The 17,260-nt window shown below is 41.3% G+C and overlaps 1 protein-coding gene across 2 annotated transcripts; it reads left to right on the top strand.

Annotated features, from left to right (window-relative positions):
* Positions 1 to 345: 345 nt before the first annotated feature.
* LOC103277744 (C->U-editing enzyme APOBEC-1) lies at positions 346 to 16,365 on the top strand. 2 transcript variants are annotated; one of them, XM_062971391.1, is made up of 5 exons: positions 346 to 756; positions 2,825 to 2,889; positions 9,014 to 9,405; positions 13,235 to 13,349; positions 15,373 to 16,365. In XM_062971391.1, exons 2-5 carry the CDS (start codon positions 2,882 to 2,884, stop codon positions 15,380 to 15,382), a joined length of 525 nt encoding a protein of 174 aa, XP_062827461.1. In that variant the 5' UTR covers positions 346 to 756; positions 2,825 to 2,881; the 3' UTR covers positions 15,383 to 16,365. The 2 variants fall into 2 exon arrangements, with proteins under 2 accessions (XP_062827461.1, XP_062827462.1); XM_062971392.1 differs by lacking the exons at positions 346 to 756; positions 2,825 to 2,889 and adding an exon at positions 5,825 to 5,980.
* Positions 16,366 to 17,260: the final 895 nt, after the last annotated feature.

Raw genomic sequence — 17,260 nt, forward strand, 5'->3', positions numbered from 1 at the left:
ACATTAATGTAAGGTGACCATAATTCAAAAAATACATTTTTCTGAAGTTGGTATCTATAAAATACACATTTATGCATAGATTAAAGTAGTGAGGCTTTCTGACCCTTGATCAATAAATAGTGAATGTTTAACTTTCCAGCACTGGAATAAAAAAATCTTTTGGTGACAGTTAAGCCTGGACCCGATTGAAATGACTATTGTCTACATTTTACATTTATAACGGGAAGGAGTCAACAAGTCTCAAAGGTTTTTCCAATACAAAATACATTGAACACATCGAGTTACTGAACATGCCCACATCGTACGACACACAGGCTGAAACATGTTGAGCTTTTTCCAAAATAAAAGCAGCCATCATTGAGGATGAGCACCTTTTTCCTGGATGGATGCTGACCAGTTTGCTCTTTCTGCAGAAGTACATGAAGCCAACCTGTAAAACACTTAGGCTTTCTAATGTCACTGCATTGAACTCTTCACAAAAATTTTGCTAGATCCATGGGTAGTGCCTCCAGAGCATGGTTTAAGCTCCTCAAGGCAGTTCTGTACTCACTGATCTCAGAGCAGCTGAGCCAAGTTTGCAAGTCTGACCTATCGAAAGTGGGTGTAGTAAGTTAGCTCTGGCACGCTGCGGTTTCATGAGTTGTGCCAGTTTCTGAAGAACAGAAACTGAAGAATAGAAATTGAAAGACAAGAAGCTCTGACGGGGATAAACAGTAGGCAAGACAGCGGCTTGAATCTATACCTGAAAACAAAGAGAGATAAACAAAAATCTGCAGATAGATTAAATGATTATTTTTGTGTGTTTTTCTCTCTCTAGGTCATGAAGGATTGTCTCTCAAATACCCAGATTACTTTTGCCATCACAATACAAATACTTTAAAATGAAACCAAGCAATTCAGTGAACTCCAGATGGGTGACTTGGGGTTTTTTCGGCCTGTTTTCCCTACGGGTCCACTCAGATATCTATTTAGTCCCTTTCATGTATTAATCTGTGATTTTGTGTTATTTATGTGTACTATATTATGTGAACAATTATGCATTTCCTCCTCAAAATGCACATCCTCAATGTAGGAATTTTGAAATGCCAAAAATGTCTCACATTATTTAAGAAAACCTTGAAATCTGGTGGGTAGCTTAAAGTTCAGATTCTCATTTTTGTCCAAATGGTGTGGATCTCATCCATTCATATTAGAATTCATGACTAAATAGACAAGTGAATTGAAGCTTGCTAGTTGGTACCAAAGACAGTTGCATCTCACCAGTTAACACCCAACTGTTGAAGAATTCTGGAGAACAAGAAAACTTGCTCATGACTTTGTGAGATATATAATTGATGGCCTAAACCTGGATCAAACAGCCTCCTTAGCTTTCAACAAACTATTTCTTTCCTAGGAATAAGGAGATGAATATCTGGTGATTTCAGGAAAATCAAAGTCTCCTTAAATGCAGAGAAATGAAATGTAATTATATAAACAAAGTGGCCAATGATTTTGCTCTCTTTTTAATGCAAAGAAGAATTGCCACCTTTAAAACAGAGGCTTTTTTCTACTTGCAAAATGTCCACAATGGCAGTGCAACTTTTTTTTCGTATTAGGAGTGACTTGAAAAATTGCAAGTTGCTTCTGGTGTGAGAGAATTGGCCATCTGCAAGTACGTTGCCCAGGGGACACCCAGATGTTTGATGTTTTACCTTCCTTTTGGGAAGCTTCTCTCATGTCCCCACATGGAGCTGGAGCTGATAGAGGGAGCTCACCCGTGTTCTCCCCAGATTCAAACTGCCGACCTGTCAGTCAGCGGTCCTGCCGGCAGAAGGGTTTAATCCACTGCACCATGTGGGGCAACTGAAACATTATGCAATACAGTAGAGAACGCTGGATAAGTGAGACTCTACTGTATATTGTTCACAGGCAGGAGGATTTGTGGAGAGGAAAAAAAGTGGCTGCCTCAATTGTTTTCTGAAAACACATCACATAGATGCAAATGCATGCAGTTGTATCTTCTAGCGGTCGTTTCTTTACACTTAGAGGACTTGATTTTATATATCCCCTCCACCAACCTGGTTGATCCATTATTCTATTTTATTTTAATTTGATTTTAATTGTTAATTGAGTTTTGATTGTCTATTGCATTGTTTGCTTAAGGTAACTGTTTGTATAATTGTCGATTTTACTGTATTTTATCGTAACATGTTTTAACTGTTTTACCTGTTTGTATTTTCGGGCTTTTGTCCCGCGTTAGCCGCCCCGAGTCCCAGATGGGAGATGGTGGCAGGATAGAAAAATGAAGTTACTTACTTACTTACTTACTTACTTATATAGGGTGTGCCAAAAGCCACAAGTGCCTATTCATATTAAATCACAAACTACCAGTATTTTGGACTCTCTTGACTGCCTTGGCTGCCATTTGAGAAATGAAGTCCAAAGCATCTCAAAATCCAGAATATTGGGACCACTGTTCTATACAGTATCTAGTTCTACTCTGTAGGGTTTTTTTCACTTTAGTTCACTCTACTCTTTACTCTCTAAGCAAAATAAAGTAAAATTAGGTTGCTGTAAGTTTTCTGAGCTGTATGGCCATGTTCTAGAAGCATTATCTCCTGACATTTTGCCGACATCTAATGGAACATGGCTATACAGCCTGGAAAACTCACAGCAATCCAGTGATCCTGGCCATGAAAGCCTTTGACAACATGTTAAAGAAAATTTGATTTTTATTCTTGTGTTTATTGTGTTTTCTATTTTAACAAGGGTGTGTATTAATGTGGCTCATGCTATTATCTTTCTTTTTTCTTCTCCTCCCTCCCTCCCTTCCTTCCTTCCTTGTAGCCAGGAGCTCCTGCCTTACACTAGTCAGCTTTGTGATTTATTTCCAGCAGTCAACATGCAAGGGTAAGGTTGCACTTATGAATTATACTCCTTGTAATACAGTAGAGTCTCACTTATCCAACATAAACAGGCCGGCAGAATGTGGATAAGCGAATATGTTGGATAACGAGAGATTAAGGAAAAGCCTATTAAACATCAAATTAGGTTATGATTTTACAAATTAAGCACCAAAACATCATGTTATACAACAAATTTGGCAGAAAAAGTAGCTCAGTATGCAGCAATGCTACGTAGTAATTACTGTATTTACGAATTTAGCACCAAAATATCACGATGTATTGAAAACACTGACTACAAAAATGCATTGGATAATCCAGAACGTTGGATAAGCGAATGTTGGATAAGTGAGACTCTACTGTATGTGCAAATCTATTCCTATTGAAAATGTCCGAATGAAAAAGCTATTGAAAATGTCCAATTGTCTCTAGAACCTTTGTTCCAGATTGTGTGAGTATAGCGGCCTTGTGTCTTTGCATGAGTCAAACTACATGCAGCATGCTGGTGTGGGACATTTAAATCTTAACATCCTAGGCTTAAACACAGGACTTCATGAGATGGTCTTCAGGCTCTAATTTCATGCACTTCGGAAACAGAGCCCCATGGAGGCCAGGCCATCACATGATGCAAGGTCCCCTCTGGTGGGACTCCATGGTGCTCCATTCCGTAAGCTCATAGAAACAGAGCCTGAAGGCCAGCTTCGGAAGTGTTACCTGACTCCAAACTGTTGAAAGCGGGAGGAAGATGGGGAAAGGCACCGAAAGGGCATGGAATGGCTGGCCATCCCAGAAGACAGGGAATGACAGGAGGGAACAACGTAAGATGGTTCCCTCCGCTTTCCCCCACCTGTCTGATGAATTGTTATCTAAATTCTGAATATTCCTAAATTTGAACATGCAGCAGATGCCCTCAAAATTTAGAGATCTCTGGTCCAAGAGAGCTTAGAACATGGTTTTTGTTATAAGTACAAATTTAATAGTATTTTTTCAAAATCTTACTTGTTGCAACAAGCTTTCTCAGAATATTAATTTCTTCCTCTCCTGCCCCACTCCATTTTTTGGCTTGATGTTATTATGCTTATGTTTATACATCCATTTATTATGCTGTCCCTTACTTAAATTTTTAAAATGTAAATCTTAACTAATTTGTAGGTAAAGGGTAAAGGTATTCCCTGACATTAAGTCCAGTCGTGACCAACTCTGGGGGTTGGTGCTCATCTCCATTTCTAAGCCGAAGAGCCGGCGTTGTCCGTAGACACCTCCAAGGTCATGTGGCCGGCATGACTGCATGGAGCGCCCTTACCTTCCCGCTGGACCGGTACCTATTGATCTACTCACATTGGCATGTTTTCGAACTGCTAGGTTGGCAGGAGCTGGGGCTAACAGCGGGCGCTCATTCCGCTCCCGGGATTTGAACCTGGGACCTTTCGGTCTGCAAGTTCAGCAACTCCGCGCTTTAACACACTGCGCCACCACCAGGGGCCCAACTAATTTGTATTACCTATAAATAATTTACATTCATAGGTGTCAATGGAAGCTCCCAATTCCAACCTTTGTAGGTCAAGATTTATTTTTTTGTTTCCGTTTATAGTAAAAAAAAATGGCAGAGGAAAAAAAATGAATCTCTTACACAGTGTTCTGTAACCTATGGGATGTTAACACTATGTAGCACGATTATTATTCCTGGGTTATAAATGTCATTTCCTCATTTGTTCTATCATAAGAACATGGAAAAAGTTTAGTGAACTACAAAATCTTTGGTTTTGAGGGACATCCTGCAGGAAATTTTGCTATAGTTTTTCAGTGAATATCTCATCAAGTCTTAACCAATTCAACAGAGTTTGTGGCAGCCACAAAAACAAGGGGAGTATAACAACTACAGTAGAGTCTCACTTATCCAAGCCTTGCTTGTCCAAGCCTCTGGATTATCCAATCCATTTTTGTAGTCAATATTTTCAATATATCATGATATTTTGGTGCTAAATTTGTAAATACAGTAATTACAACATAACATTACTGCGTATTGAACTACTTTTTCTGTCAAATTTGTTGTATAACATGATGTTTTGGTGCTTAATTTGTAAAATCATAACCTAATTTGATGTTTAATAGGCTTTTCCTTAATCCCTCCTTATTATCCAAGATATTCGCCTTATCCAAGCTTCTGCCAGCCCATTTAGCTTGGATAAGTGAGACTACTGTACTTTCAAAGTATGTACCACATAACTAAATAAGTCTGACTTGGCCATGGTGGTCCACACCTTGGTTACCTCTAGATTGGACTACTGTAATGCGCTCTATGTGGGGCTGCCTTTGAAGACGGCTCAAACATTGCAGTTGGTGCAAAGGTTGGCTGCCAGGTTGTTAACTGGAGTGAACTACAGGGAGCGGTCAATCCCCCTGTTTAAACAGCTCCACTAGCTGCCAATAAGTTTCCAGTCCCAATTCAAGGTGCAGGTAAATACCTACAAAGCCCTAAATGGTTTGGGACCTGCCTATCTTATTTATTTATTTTATTTACAGTATTTATATTCCGCCCTTCTCACCCCGAAGGGGACTCAGGGCGGATCACATTATATACATATAGGGCAAACATTCAATGCCCGTATACACACAGAACTGAGACAGAGACAGACGCAGAGGCAATTTAACCTTCTCCTGAGGGGATGTTCGATTCTGGCCACTGGGGGAGCAGCTGCTTCATCATCCACTGTGACAGCACTTCCTCATTCCAAGGTCGTAAATTAGTTAAATTTGCATCACCACTTCATAAGTGGTACCTTATTTCCTACTTGATAGATGCAACTATCTTTCAGGTTGCTAGGTCAGCAACGAGCAGGGGCTATTTTTTTATTTTTTAATTGACGGGTGCTCTGTTCCTGGGTTGAAAGTGTTTTTTTCTTATTATGTGATAATATATCCTGTCTTCTGGAGTGTTAGCTATCCCTCCCAGTTTGGTGTCATCTGCAAACTTGATGATCGTGCCTTCTAACCCTTCATCTAAGTCGTTAATAAAGATATTGAACAGAACCGGGCCCAGGACGGAGCCCTGCGGCACTCCACTCATGACTTCTTTCCAAGATAAAGAAGATGCATTGGTGAGCACCCTTTCAGAAGTAGGACCCCCCCTCCCCAAACTGGGGGCCTTGACTTGCTTTCTCATCAACACACAAAGGGCACAGGTCACCAGAGAAGTGCAGGCACTTCCTCATCAGCCTGGCTAAATAATAAATAGGAATAATGATAATCCATCAACTAGCAGCTGATCATCCAGGGACATAATGAAACCTCCCACACATAGTGATCCAGAAGCCCATTGTGCCGTTGCACCTCTTAGCGAAAGAGGCATGGATATGACATCTTTCCCCAGGGGATTGCTTCTTGCCCTCCTTTAGGGAAACTGGAACTCCCAAGGACCAAAACACTGTAGATAACTCAAAACTGGTTTTATTGTTCACAAAAGGTTATCCCAGTAAGCTGGAAGTTTCAAAGGGGTAAAGGAAAATATACATTACAGTCTTTGGTTGTCTTAAGTCCAAGGAGCTCTGCAGCTGAGAAGCTTTTCCAGGTCCCTCTTTCTCAATGGCTCTGAATGCCGGAACAAACCTCAGCCTCAGTCCAAATGGCCTATGTTTGAAAACACAGTCTTCCTCTGAATCATAATCATAGAATAGTAGAGTTGGAAGAGACCTCATGGGCCATCCAGTCCAACCCCCTGCTAAGAAGCAGGAAATCTCATTCAAAGCACCCCCAACAGATGGCCATCCAGCCTCTGCTTAAAAGCCTCCAAAGAAGGAGCCTCCACCACAGCCCGGGGGAGAGAGTTCCACTGTCGAACAGCTCTCACAGTGAGGAAGTTCTTCCTGATGTTTAGGTGGAATCTCATTTCCTGTAGTTTGAAGCCATTGTTCCATGTCCTAGTCTGCAGGGCAGCAGAAAACAAGCTTGCTCCCTCCTCCCTATGACTTCCCCTCACATATTTATACATGGCTATCATGTCTCCTCTCAGCCTTCTCTTCTGCAGGCTAAACATGCCCAGCTCTTTAAGCAGCCCTATGAGGAGCGGCTTAAAGAGCTGGTCATGTTTAGCCTGCAGAAGAGAAGGCTGAGAGGAGACATGATAGCCATGTACAAATATGATGCCAAAGAACTGATTTGAAGGTGCTTGAGACTCCTCAACGTCATCCAGGTTGGCCCTGAATATGAAGCATAAGTCTCAAGGGTAAGAACCTCAGAATTGGTGCTGAGAGGTAACTTAATCAAGGGCTTTTAGAGCCAAGTCTCTCTCTCACGTCCATCTGGTAGAAAGCTTGATGGTGGAATGACAAAGGAAACACTGACCCACTCCAGGAAAGGGTGGAGTCAAACAATTGAGCTGAGGGAGCAATATAACTGGTGCAAACATTGATTGACAGCTATAAATAACCAATCAGTCCAACTACTTCCAACTCTACTATTCTATGATTCTATGATTCTACATTTACAGGGTAAAAAGGCAAAATAAGGCATGATACAACAATTCAAATCTTGCAACTTACAGATCCACATATAGATGGCACCACTCGCGCCATCACACCCATCACTGCAGCCCTGTTCCCCATTGTTTCATCAAGAGTACTAGAAAACCTCATCACTCAAGGGCCATTCCACCCTGATAGCAATATTGTCCCCATTGTCCCCAAACAACACAGAAAACCCCCACCAGCAGAAAAGGAATGAACTCGAACATGACATCAGATTCAGGTTTCCTCCAATGCAGCTTTATTAAAATTCCCACCACACACAATCTGCCAGTCACAGCTTGAAAACATGCCAACAATGAACGTGCATCAAAACAATGAGACAATTCATAATTTGCACCAGTCAAAACAATGTCTATTACTTTGAATGCCTTAATAATAATAATAATAATAATAATAATAATAATAATAATACTTTATTTATATACCATTAAAAACACGAATGTCTGTAAATGGAAGGCATTCTCCACTGCATCCTTCTTTGATCTTTGAAGCATTAATAGCAACCTCTGGCTTTGCCCTCATCTCTGCATGTCTTGACTGGGACCCAATGGACTCCAAAATTTGGGACAGCAGACCCACTGTACTAATATATTTGAAAACTCTATTTTAACACCTTGTATGTATGCAATGTATTGGGCAAGTCTATTACTCTCCTAGTTTTGCCCCTTCCCCATCACCATTGCTTGGCAATTTTTGCAGCATGTTAGTAAAGGTAAAGGTAAAGTTTTTCCCCTGACATTAAGTCTAGTCGCATCCGAGTCTGGGGGTTGGTGCTCATTTCCATTTCTAAGCCAAAGAGCTGGTGTTGTCCTTAGACACTTCCAAGGTCATGTGGCCAGCATGACTGCATAAATAGTGCTGTTACCTTCCCACCAGAACTTTACCTATTGATCTACTCACATTTGCATGTTTTCAAACTGCTAGATTGGCAGAAGCTGGGGCTAACAGAGGGAGATCACTCCGCTCCCTGGATTCAAACTGCCAACTGTTCGGTCAGCAAATTCAGCAGCTCAATGGTTTAACCTGCTGCACCACCTGGGGATCCTTAGCACCATCCACATAAGAATATATCGATTCCCTTTCTGCGAAAGAGAAATACGTTTGAATTCCTGATACATTTCTTGGACGTTTTGCTCAGGGAGGAGTTCCAAATTTGCCTTTTTTCCTTACAAAAAAATATACAGTAGAGTCTCACTTATCCAACATAAATGTGCCGGCAGAACGTTGGATGAGCGAATATCTTGGATAATAAGGAGGGATCAAGTAAAAGTCTATTAAACATCAAATTAGGTTATGATTTTACAAATTAAGCACCAAAACATCATGTTATACAACAAATTTGACATAAAAAATAGTTCAATACACAGTGATGCTATGTAGTAATTACTGTATTTACGAATTTAGCACCAAAATATCATGATGTATTGAAAACATTGACTACAAAAATGCGTTGGATAATCCAGAACGTTGGATAAGCGAATGTTGGATAAGTGAGACTCTACTGTACTTGGAAGTGAATATTTTTGTGCTTATTCAGGGTGAAAATAAGGTAATGGTGTATAGCATGAAGATGTTTAAGTATGACAGGCTGAATCATTTCTGCTTAAGGTGGAAACTGGAAGCAGAGGAATTTTTGAGCAACTTCGGTCCCTCAGAACACCCAGAAGTTACTTATCTTTTGTATGAAATTCAGTGGGGAAGAAGTCGCAGAACATGGAAGAACTGGTGTAGAAACATTCACCCCGAACATGCTGAAATCATCTTTCTGGAAGATGAGGAGGTACACGACCGACCAGACATCCCATGCAATATCACTTGGTTTGTGCCTTGGACACCTTGTGGTGCATGTGCCTATGAGATCATTGCATTCTTGGAGGAACGTCCCAATGTGAACCTGGAAATACTAGCTGCGCAGGTGTACAAGCCTTATGACCATCGCAATCGGAAGGGCCTCAGAGACTTAGCTGATGAAGCCCAGATATCTATCATGGAGTTCTCTGGTAAGTTAAGAGCACTATGTTAAATCCATGAAGTAGCGGGTAGTGGGAAAGGAACTAGGAGTTGATACAATAATAGGCCTCTGATGGGCTGAGAAAGATAGTGAGAAACATAGAAAGAGAAAAACCTCTACTCCCATCATGCCCCAGGAGGGAGAACAGAGGTTCTTTCAAAGCCTGTGCTATGCAAAGGGCTGCTGGAAAAGCAAGTTTCCATTTGCCCCAAGTGAGCTCCGGGGGGGGGGGGGGGGGCTTCATGAAGGGATAGAGGAGGCTGTTGCGAAAGAAAGAAGAGGAGAAGCTGCAGCTTGCCTGATTTGCAAGGCTGCCCAGCCCACATGCTGCCTCAGCCCCAAGTGCAGATAAACCTCTGGTTTTAAAAAACGAAGTGGAAGCAACCCTCAGCACACTAAGGAGCAATTAATCAAATGGCATACCACTAAAGCTCCTTCAAGCTACAGAACCAGAATCTACTCTAGATCTTATTAAAATTTATTAAGAAGTATGGTAAACAAAACAATGGCTCACAGATTGGAATTTTTCAACATACATTCCAATCCCCAAGAAATAGGACACAAAAAAGAGGCTCTAGGGATCTTGTTCTGTCACGTGATGGGCCTGTAGCTATTGTCTTGTATAGGACGTATACTTTATGCCCAGCGGGAAGCCAGGGCGCCTCAAAGAGAGGTTCTTGAGGATTTTCCTGAAAAGGATAGTCCTTTGAGTCTTTAATGAGATAACAAAGTCTTTATTATTGAACAATTAATAAATCTTCAAGGAGTCAAATAACACTTCAAGGTTTCCTTAAAAAACTGTTGGCCTTTTCAGTCTTGTCCCCAGGGGACAGACAATTGGCTTTGGATAACTGTGCTTTCTCTATAAGAAGAAAAACCCCTTATAACCTCTCCCAGGCTGTCTATTATATGGGCCTAGCTGATGTGGGACCCACTACCAATTCCAAATGTGTCTTGGTATTGAGTGGACCTACCAACCAAGGCTTGCAGATGTTTCAGCTGGGGTTCCATGGATCTGTGGTGCTGTTTCCTCTCTGAGGTTTCTTTGGAAACTTTAGGGCTGTTTCCCTCAGGAGCTGTGAGGCTGATAGGCTGTGCGCTCTTAGCCAGAACCTTTGGGACCTTTCCCCTGGAATTGCTGTTTCTGATTCCTCGGATGTTCTATATCCCTGGATGTTCTTGAGATATGAAGCTTTTCTACGGGACGAGCTGGTCTACATCCTATAGCTTAGCTTCCTTAAGTGAGACTGACTTAAAAATGGCTCCTTCCCTCCCAGAGCCCTGAACAAGGGGCGAATCCAAACTTAATGATGATGGACAGACGGCCTGCCCTATGACTGTAAACATTAGCAGAAAGAAAATAAAGTTGGAGCTTCTGGTACAGCCATACCAGCACAGACCTCATCATACTGCTGCCCCCCACTCTTTTGTCCTGTTTTACCGGCAATTACCAGTGAAATGGAAGGTGCATGTGGCACCTCACGGTGAGCCATGCACCCTCCTTCGCCTATCGGGGCATGGCGCATTGGCACCCTGTCCCTTCACCCATCAGAAAGGGGCAAGTGTGGCAAGGTGTGTTGCCTCGTTGCCGTTTTCCCCATCAGACAAGGGGGAAAGGCCAAAAACCGCAGGTAGCACCGTGGTTGGTGAGGAAGCTTCTTACAGTGCTTCCTTGCCATTTTAGCCATCAATGTGGCAGGGCCATGGCCTGCATCATATAATGCGGTTCATCTGGATCTGTCCCTGATAAGGAGCCCCAGTGTGCTAAGGGGCAAAAAAACCCTTGTGTGAGGAGGTGGTAAGATATTGCAAACATACATTGTATTCTGGACCCTAACAAATAATTTCATAAGAAAATAAGCCTAGGTTTTATAGACTATAGCAGTGATTCCCAAAGTGGGCGATACTGCCCCCTGGTGGGCGCTGCAGCGATCCAGGGGGGCGGTGATGGCACCTATTAGGACACGGGGGCTGGGCCAGGAGAGGGGCGGGGTTTCTTCCCAAGTGCCAGAGACAGGGCTGAGCACCTGTTAGGGCACAGGAGGCAGAGCTAGAGGAGTGGGCATGGCTTCTTCCCAAGAGCCTGAGACAGGGCTGAGCCTCTGTATACCTCCCCTGAGGTGCTTGTTAGAACACGGGAGTGGGGTATAGAGGTTCAGCCCTGTCAGGCACTTGGGAAAAGGCCCCGCCCCCTCCTCTAGCCCCACCCCCTGTGTCCTGGCAGACACCGCAGGACAGGGATAGAAGCTCAGCCCTGCCTCAAAGCTTGTAACTCCGCCCATCCCAGTCCCGATCGCCCATTTGTGGCCCCGCCCACCTCCCCCTCCCAGCCCAGCATCTTGGACTAGGGGAGAAGCTCAGCCCCGCCCTCTTGAGCAGGAGCCACGCCCACCCCTCTAAGCCACGCCCCCCTTTCCAAGGAGCGCTGACTAATCTTTTTTCTGTAAAGGGGTCGGCAGGCCAAATAAGTTTGGGAACCACTGGACTATAGCAATGCTTTCAGTGGTAAAAAAAAATCATGAAAAAATATGCTTTTAAAAAATGGGTGTGCCTCAATATTTAATCATCTGGATGTGTAACATGTATAGAGGACAAGAGGAGTCCTCCAATATCTGTCCTCCAGATTGCACCACTACTTTATGACCCTGTTTTCTGTGGTTTATTCCTATTCCCTTTCTCACCCTGAGTTTTTAACCTAGTGTTCATGTGGCCCGCCCTTGGTTTTATTGTTCTTTTGATTTTGCTTAATGTAGTGTATATTATCTTTTATTGTAATGTTTAATGTGTTATGATTTGTTGTTCTATTTATATTCTGTGATATTGTATTGTTCTGGGCATGGCCCCATGTAAGCCGCCCCGAGTCCCCGTTGGGGAGATGGTGGCGGGGTATAAATAAAGTTTATTATTATTATTTTATTATTAGGACAGAATATGGATAAATAGAATGGTTAGCAAGGTAATTAGGCAAGGCTGCAGTTTAGGTCTTCCAGTCTGTCTCTTGGGTCAACATCCAGTAAAGGTTGATCATAGAGCCACACTGGAGGACCTATAGATACTGAGATAGATGCTTTCTCAGATTAAGAAAATGGATTTTTCCACATTTTTATAGGGGGGGGGGGCGTGTGTCCCTAATTCCAGTGAATGTGGAGAATCTGCTGCACATAATTTTCAAATAGACAAATACTTTAAGACACTAAAATAGATTTTTCATGACTTGGATGAATCCGTTATCTGAGTGAATACTTCAATCGAGGAATCAGAAGGAGATTAATACTTCAATGTGCAACTTCCCATTTCTATGTATGGGCATGAAAGCACAACAGTGAAGACAGCTGATGTGAGGAAAACCAACTCACCTGAAACATGGTGTGGATACAGCAGACTGATTAAAGTGGAAATAAGTGTGTCCTAAAGCAAATCAGTCTGAACTCTCCCTAGAAAACAAGATAACTAAACTGGGATTGTTGTGCTTTGGGTGTATCATTTGAAGACATGACTCATAAAAAAACAATAATGCTTGGAAAAGTAGAAGGCAACAGGGAAAAAAAGAAAACCATATTACAGGTGAATAGATTCAAAGAGAGAAGCTACAGCTCCTAATCTGCAGGATATGAGCAGCACTGTTGGGGATCGGGTGTCTTGGAAGTCTCTCATACTTAGGGTTGAAATCAACTTGAAGGCAGTTAACAACAATATCAAAGCTTCATTTGGGTTTTTTATGCTCTGCCAATCTTTTCTGTTGAGATAGAAGTCAATCATAAACTCAGCCCCCTATCTGAAGCTCACACTCAGACTGATGGGATATTTGTTTTCTTTAGATTATCAATATTGTTGGGAGAAGTTTGTGGATCATCAGGGGATGAACTTAAGGGCAGGAAGAGGTTTCTCAAATCAGAGACGGATTGATTCCAGGCAACTTGATTCAATCATCAAGTAAGTTAGGGGTAAGTTTGAAAGAAGAAATCCAAAATATCTGCTGTTATTTTAATGGTGGGATGTATTTGATCTTTCCTGGTAGTACAATGGAAGTGTAGTAGGGAAGGTTAAACAAGATTCATGACTCATCTTTTTTAATCTCTGATGATATTGGAGAGGGTTATATATCCATCTAGATCCATTTCTAGATCCTTCCCAACAGAGCTCTCAATCCCCAGGATTGGAAAATTTCCCACCCGAGAAACACTTCTCTACTTGTTTTTTCATACTGGGGCACCAAGCAGGTCCTGCTATTACTAGAACATAGAATGTTATTTTCTAATTTTAATTTATTCCAGCACTGGAAAGTTATCCATAGCTGTTACTCATTACAATGTTGAAAAAGTACCGTATATACTCAAGTGTAAGCTGAGTTTTCTAGCCCTTTTTTAGGGCTGAAAAAGCCCCCTTCGACTTTTACTCGAGTGAGAGTCCTGGTCAGCTTATATTCAGGGCAGCTTATACTCGAGTATATAGGTAATCCTATATCTTATTAAAGTCTTATTATTATCGTAAATTAAAGTTTTACGTAAATATTCAAAAACATTTAGCCTACGGATGCTTCAATTAATGTAATTTTATTGGTATCTATTTTTATTTTTGAAATTTACCAGTAGCTGCTGCCTTTCCTACCCTCGTCTTATACTCGAGTCATTAAGTTTTCCCAGTTTTTTTGGTAAAATTAGTTGTCTCGGCTTATATTGGGTCGTCTTATACTCAAGCATATACGGTAACTTGCTACCTTGTTTGATGCACATCTTGTTATTGTTTTGTGCTTTGTAATTTTGAAAGGTGGGAACCCCACGATGGAGAAAAATGGCATAAAACTTGGATTCCCAATGAAAAGCCTATCAAAATGTCCTTGAAACAAATACAGTAGAGTCTCACTTATCCAACATAAACGGGCTGGCAGAATGTTGGATAAGTGAATATGTTGGATAATAAGGAGGATTAAGGAAAAGCCTATTAAACATCAAATCAGGTTATGATTTTACAAATTAAGCACCAAAACATCATGTTATACAACAAATTTGACAGAAAAAGTAGTTCAATACGCAGCAATGCTATATAGTAATTACTGTATTTACGAATTTAGCACCAAAATATCATGATGTATTGAAAATATTGACTACAAAAATGCATTGAATAATCCAGAACATTGGTTAAGCAAGTGTTGGATAAGTGAGACTCTACTGTAAGTGAAAGTAATTAGAAACAGCTGCTCATTTTACTGATAAAGTAATTTTGATCTTACATGCTTTTGAGAAACGACTTTATTACACCTCTCTAACCAATAAAGTAACTGATTCCAGGTGACTTACTACCTGCAAGCTGTGGCCACTATTCCATTATCCCGTTTCTCTCTTCCACCGAGAATTGGGTACAGGCCCCTTCTACACTATCATATAATCTAGATTATCAAAGCAGAGAATCCACTATCTGCTTTGAAGTGGATTATATGAGTCTACACTGCCCTATAATCCAGTTCAAAGCAGATAATCTGGATTTTATATGGCAGTGCCACAAGACTCTGAACCACATCATGTTTCCTTGAGAATCATCTCCAATTGGATGGATTGTTCACTACACACTTATGGGACATGGGGACATACTTGTGTTTTTGTTAGCCTAAGTATGGCCACATCTACACTGACCATTTAATGCAGTTTTAAATCAGTTGATTACATGGGAAATCCTGGGACCAGTTTGAGGCCTGAATGGTGACTACACAAACTAAAGAGCACTGATGCACATCAACAGTTTTCTTTTATGCACTTTTGTGGGGATTTGTTGTTTGGCCCACACCAACTTTGGGAATTAGAGCCCACAGCTTTCTGTTGCAGTTTTGCCATCCATTGATGCGAAAGCAGCCAATAGCATGGAATGTCTGCAGTTATTCATTGCCATTTACTGCTTCATTTCCCCATAATGATGCTCCTAAAAACATATTGTTCATATCTCTCTCTTTTTCTCTCCACAGCCCATTTTGAATTGTCCCGGGTTGCCAAGAACAGCCACATGCCTAGCAGTTCACTATGATTTCCTTGATGCAATGAACAAATCCCTACACAGATATATGCTTTGTGTAGTTGCAAATATAACTGCTTCTTAAAAATTATACTGCACTGTTTCTTATTACGAGGGCTATCCAGAAAGTTCATTACGTTTTGGAATTAAAAATAAACAAAGTATAGAAGAAAACATTTACCATATTCAGTTGAAAACCAGACCCAAATACCAGTTCTCACCATAGTCCCAACTGAAATCTAGGCAGTTAACATGGCGATAAAAGTGTTGGGAAAGCCCTCCCACCACAACATTCCCACCTGGCTTCCCTTCCCTCAGCTGCGCATGTGCTGCACTCAGCTTTCCCCACAATCTTCCTGGATCGCTCTTTCGTTTTGCAAATGCTTGCAAGGAATGCGCTCTTCTAAGGTTTTGCAAGAAGCACACCTTTCCTGTCCCAAAAAAACCTTCCTTACAAGCGTTTGCAAAACAGAAGAGCAATCCAGGAAGATCGTGGGGAAAGCTGAGCGCAGCACATGCGCAGATGAGGGAAGGGAAGCCAGCCTGGTTCAGTACGCAAGCAAGGTGGGAATGTTGGGGGGGGGGGAGGGCTTTCCAAACACTTTTATCACTATGATAACTGCCTAGATTTCAATTTGGGTCTGGCTTTCAACTGAATATGGTAAATGTTTTCTTCTATACTTTGTTTATTTTTAATTCCAAAACATAATGAACTTTCTGGATAACCCTCGTAAATCAACATAGCTGTTTGCATTCATTTTTCAAAAACCTCAATTTGTTCCTGTGCATGTGCCACTATTGGTGTTGCTAATACTTCCTCCACAATTTTTATGATATTGTGTAGCATTAGCGATAATTTGATTTAGAGGGGAGCTCCAAGCTGTATGATGCATTACTAGCCGAATGTAATTTTTCTGATCTTGAATAAATCAGAGTTTTTCCTCTACTTCTTTGTTAAACGTCATTGGCATTTTGAAATCTCAAGGTACGGATACAAAAACCAGAGGAGAGAGGGGGCAGAGAAAAAGCAAAGGAAGAATATGGGTAGGAACTGGGAGCTTCTGGTTGGCTAGAATTCCTTCTTTTGTCTAGAACAGTGGTTCATAACCACTGATCTTTCAGATGTTTTGGATTTCATCTCCCAGAATTCATGACAGTTGGCCAAGGTGGCTGGAACTTTTAGGTTTGAAGTCCAAATCACCTGGAGAATCAAAGGTTAGGAACCACTGGTCTAGATGTTCCTCCAGCCTGAGAAACAAAAGGATATAGCTTTTCACTACCATCGCTCCAGATCTGCTATTGAGGAACTCACTTCCACATTCCATCCTGGACAGGAGAAGCCCACATTGAGTTTTCTGCTGGAGCCCTAAGGCAATATGTGCACATGTCCGGCTTTCATAGAATCCAGAAACATTATCTCCTGATGTTTTGCACATATCTACGGCAGGCATCCTCAGAGATTGTGAGGTAAGTGGAACGATGGAATAACTGATAGAATAAAAGTAACGAAAAGGACTAAGCAGGGATGTCCTATGTCACCAATATTATTTGCAATCACAATAGAAATACTACCAATGTAATTAGGAATGATGATAAATTAATACGGATAGGACAAGAATCAGATAAAATCAGCTTGTTTGCTGATGATACAATTTTGACTCTAAAAGGAATAACAGATACAACAAAAATAACAGGAGAGCATATGAAAACATTTGGAGAAATATCAGGGCTGAAAATAAATTAGAAAAAATCAGAGATGATTCTCTTTAACTATACAAAACAAGAAGAGGAAGTTTTCAAAAATCAGAGGGTGATAAAAATAACTCTAAAATAAAATATAA

This window comes from Anolis carolinensis, chromosome 2, assembly GCF_035594765.1.
Source record: "Anolis carolinensis isolate JA03-04 chromosome 2, rAnoCar3.1.pri, whole genome shotgun sequence".
In the NCBI taxonomy this organism is placed as follows: Eukaryota; Metazoa; Chordata; class Lepidosauria; order Squamata; family Dactyloidae; genus Anolis; species Anolis carolinensis.

Bases quoted from the DNA above. Each gene is read 5' to 3' on its own strand.
- LOC103277744 (XM_062971391.1), top strand. The intron at 9,406-13,234 runs GTAAGTTAAGAG...TGTTTTCTTTAG, and splicing joins ATCTATCATGGAGTTCTCTG to ATTATCAATATTGTTGGGAG.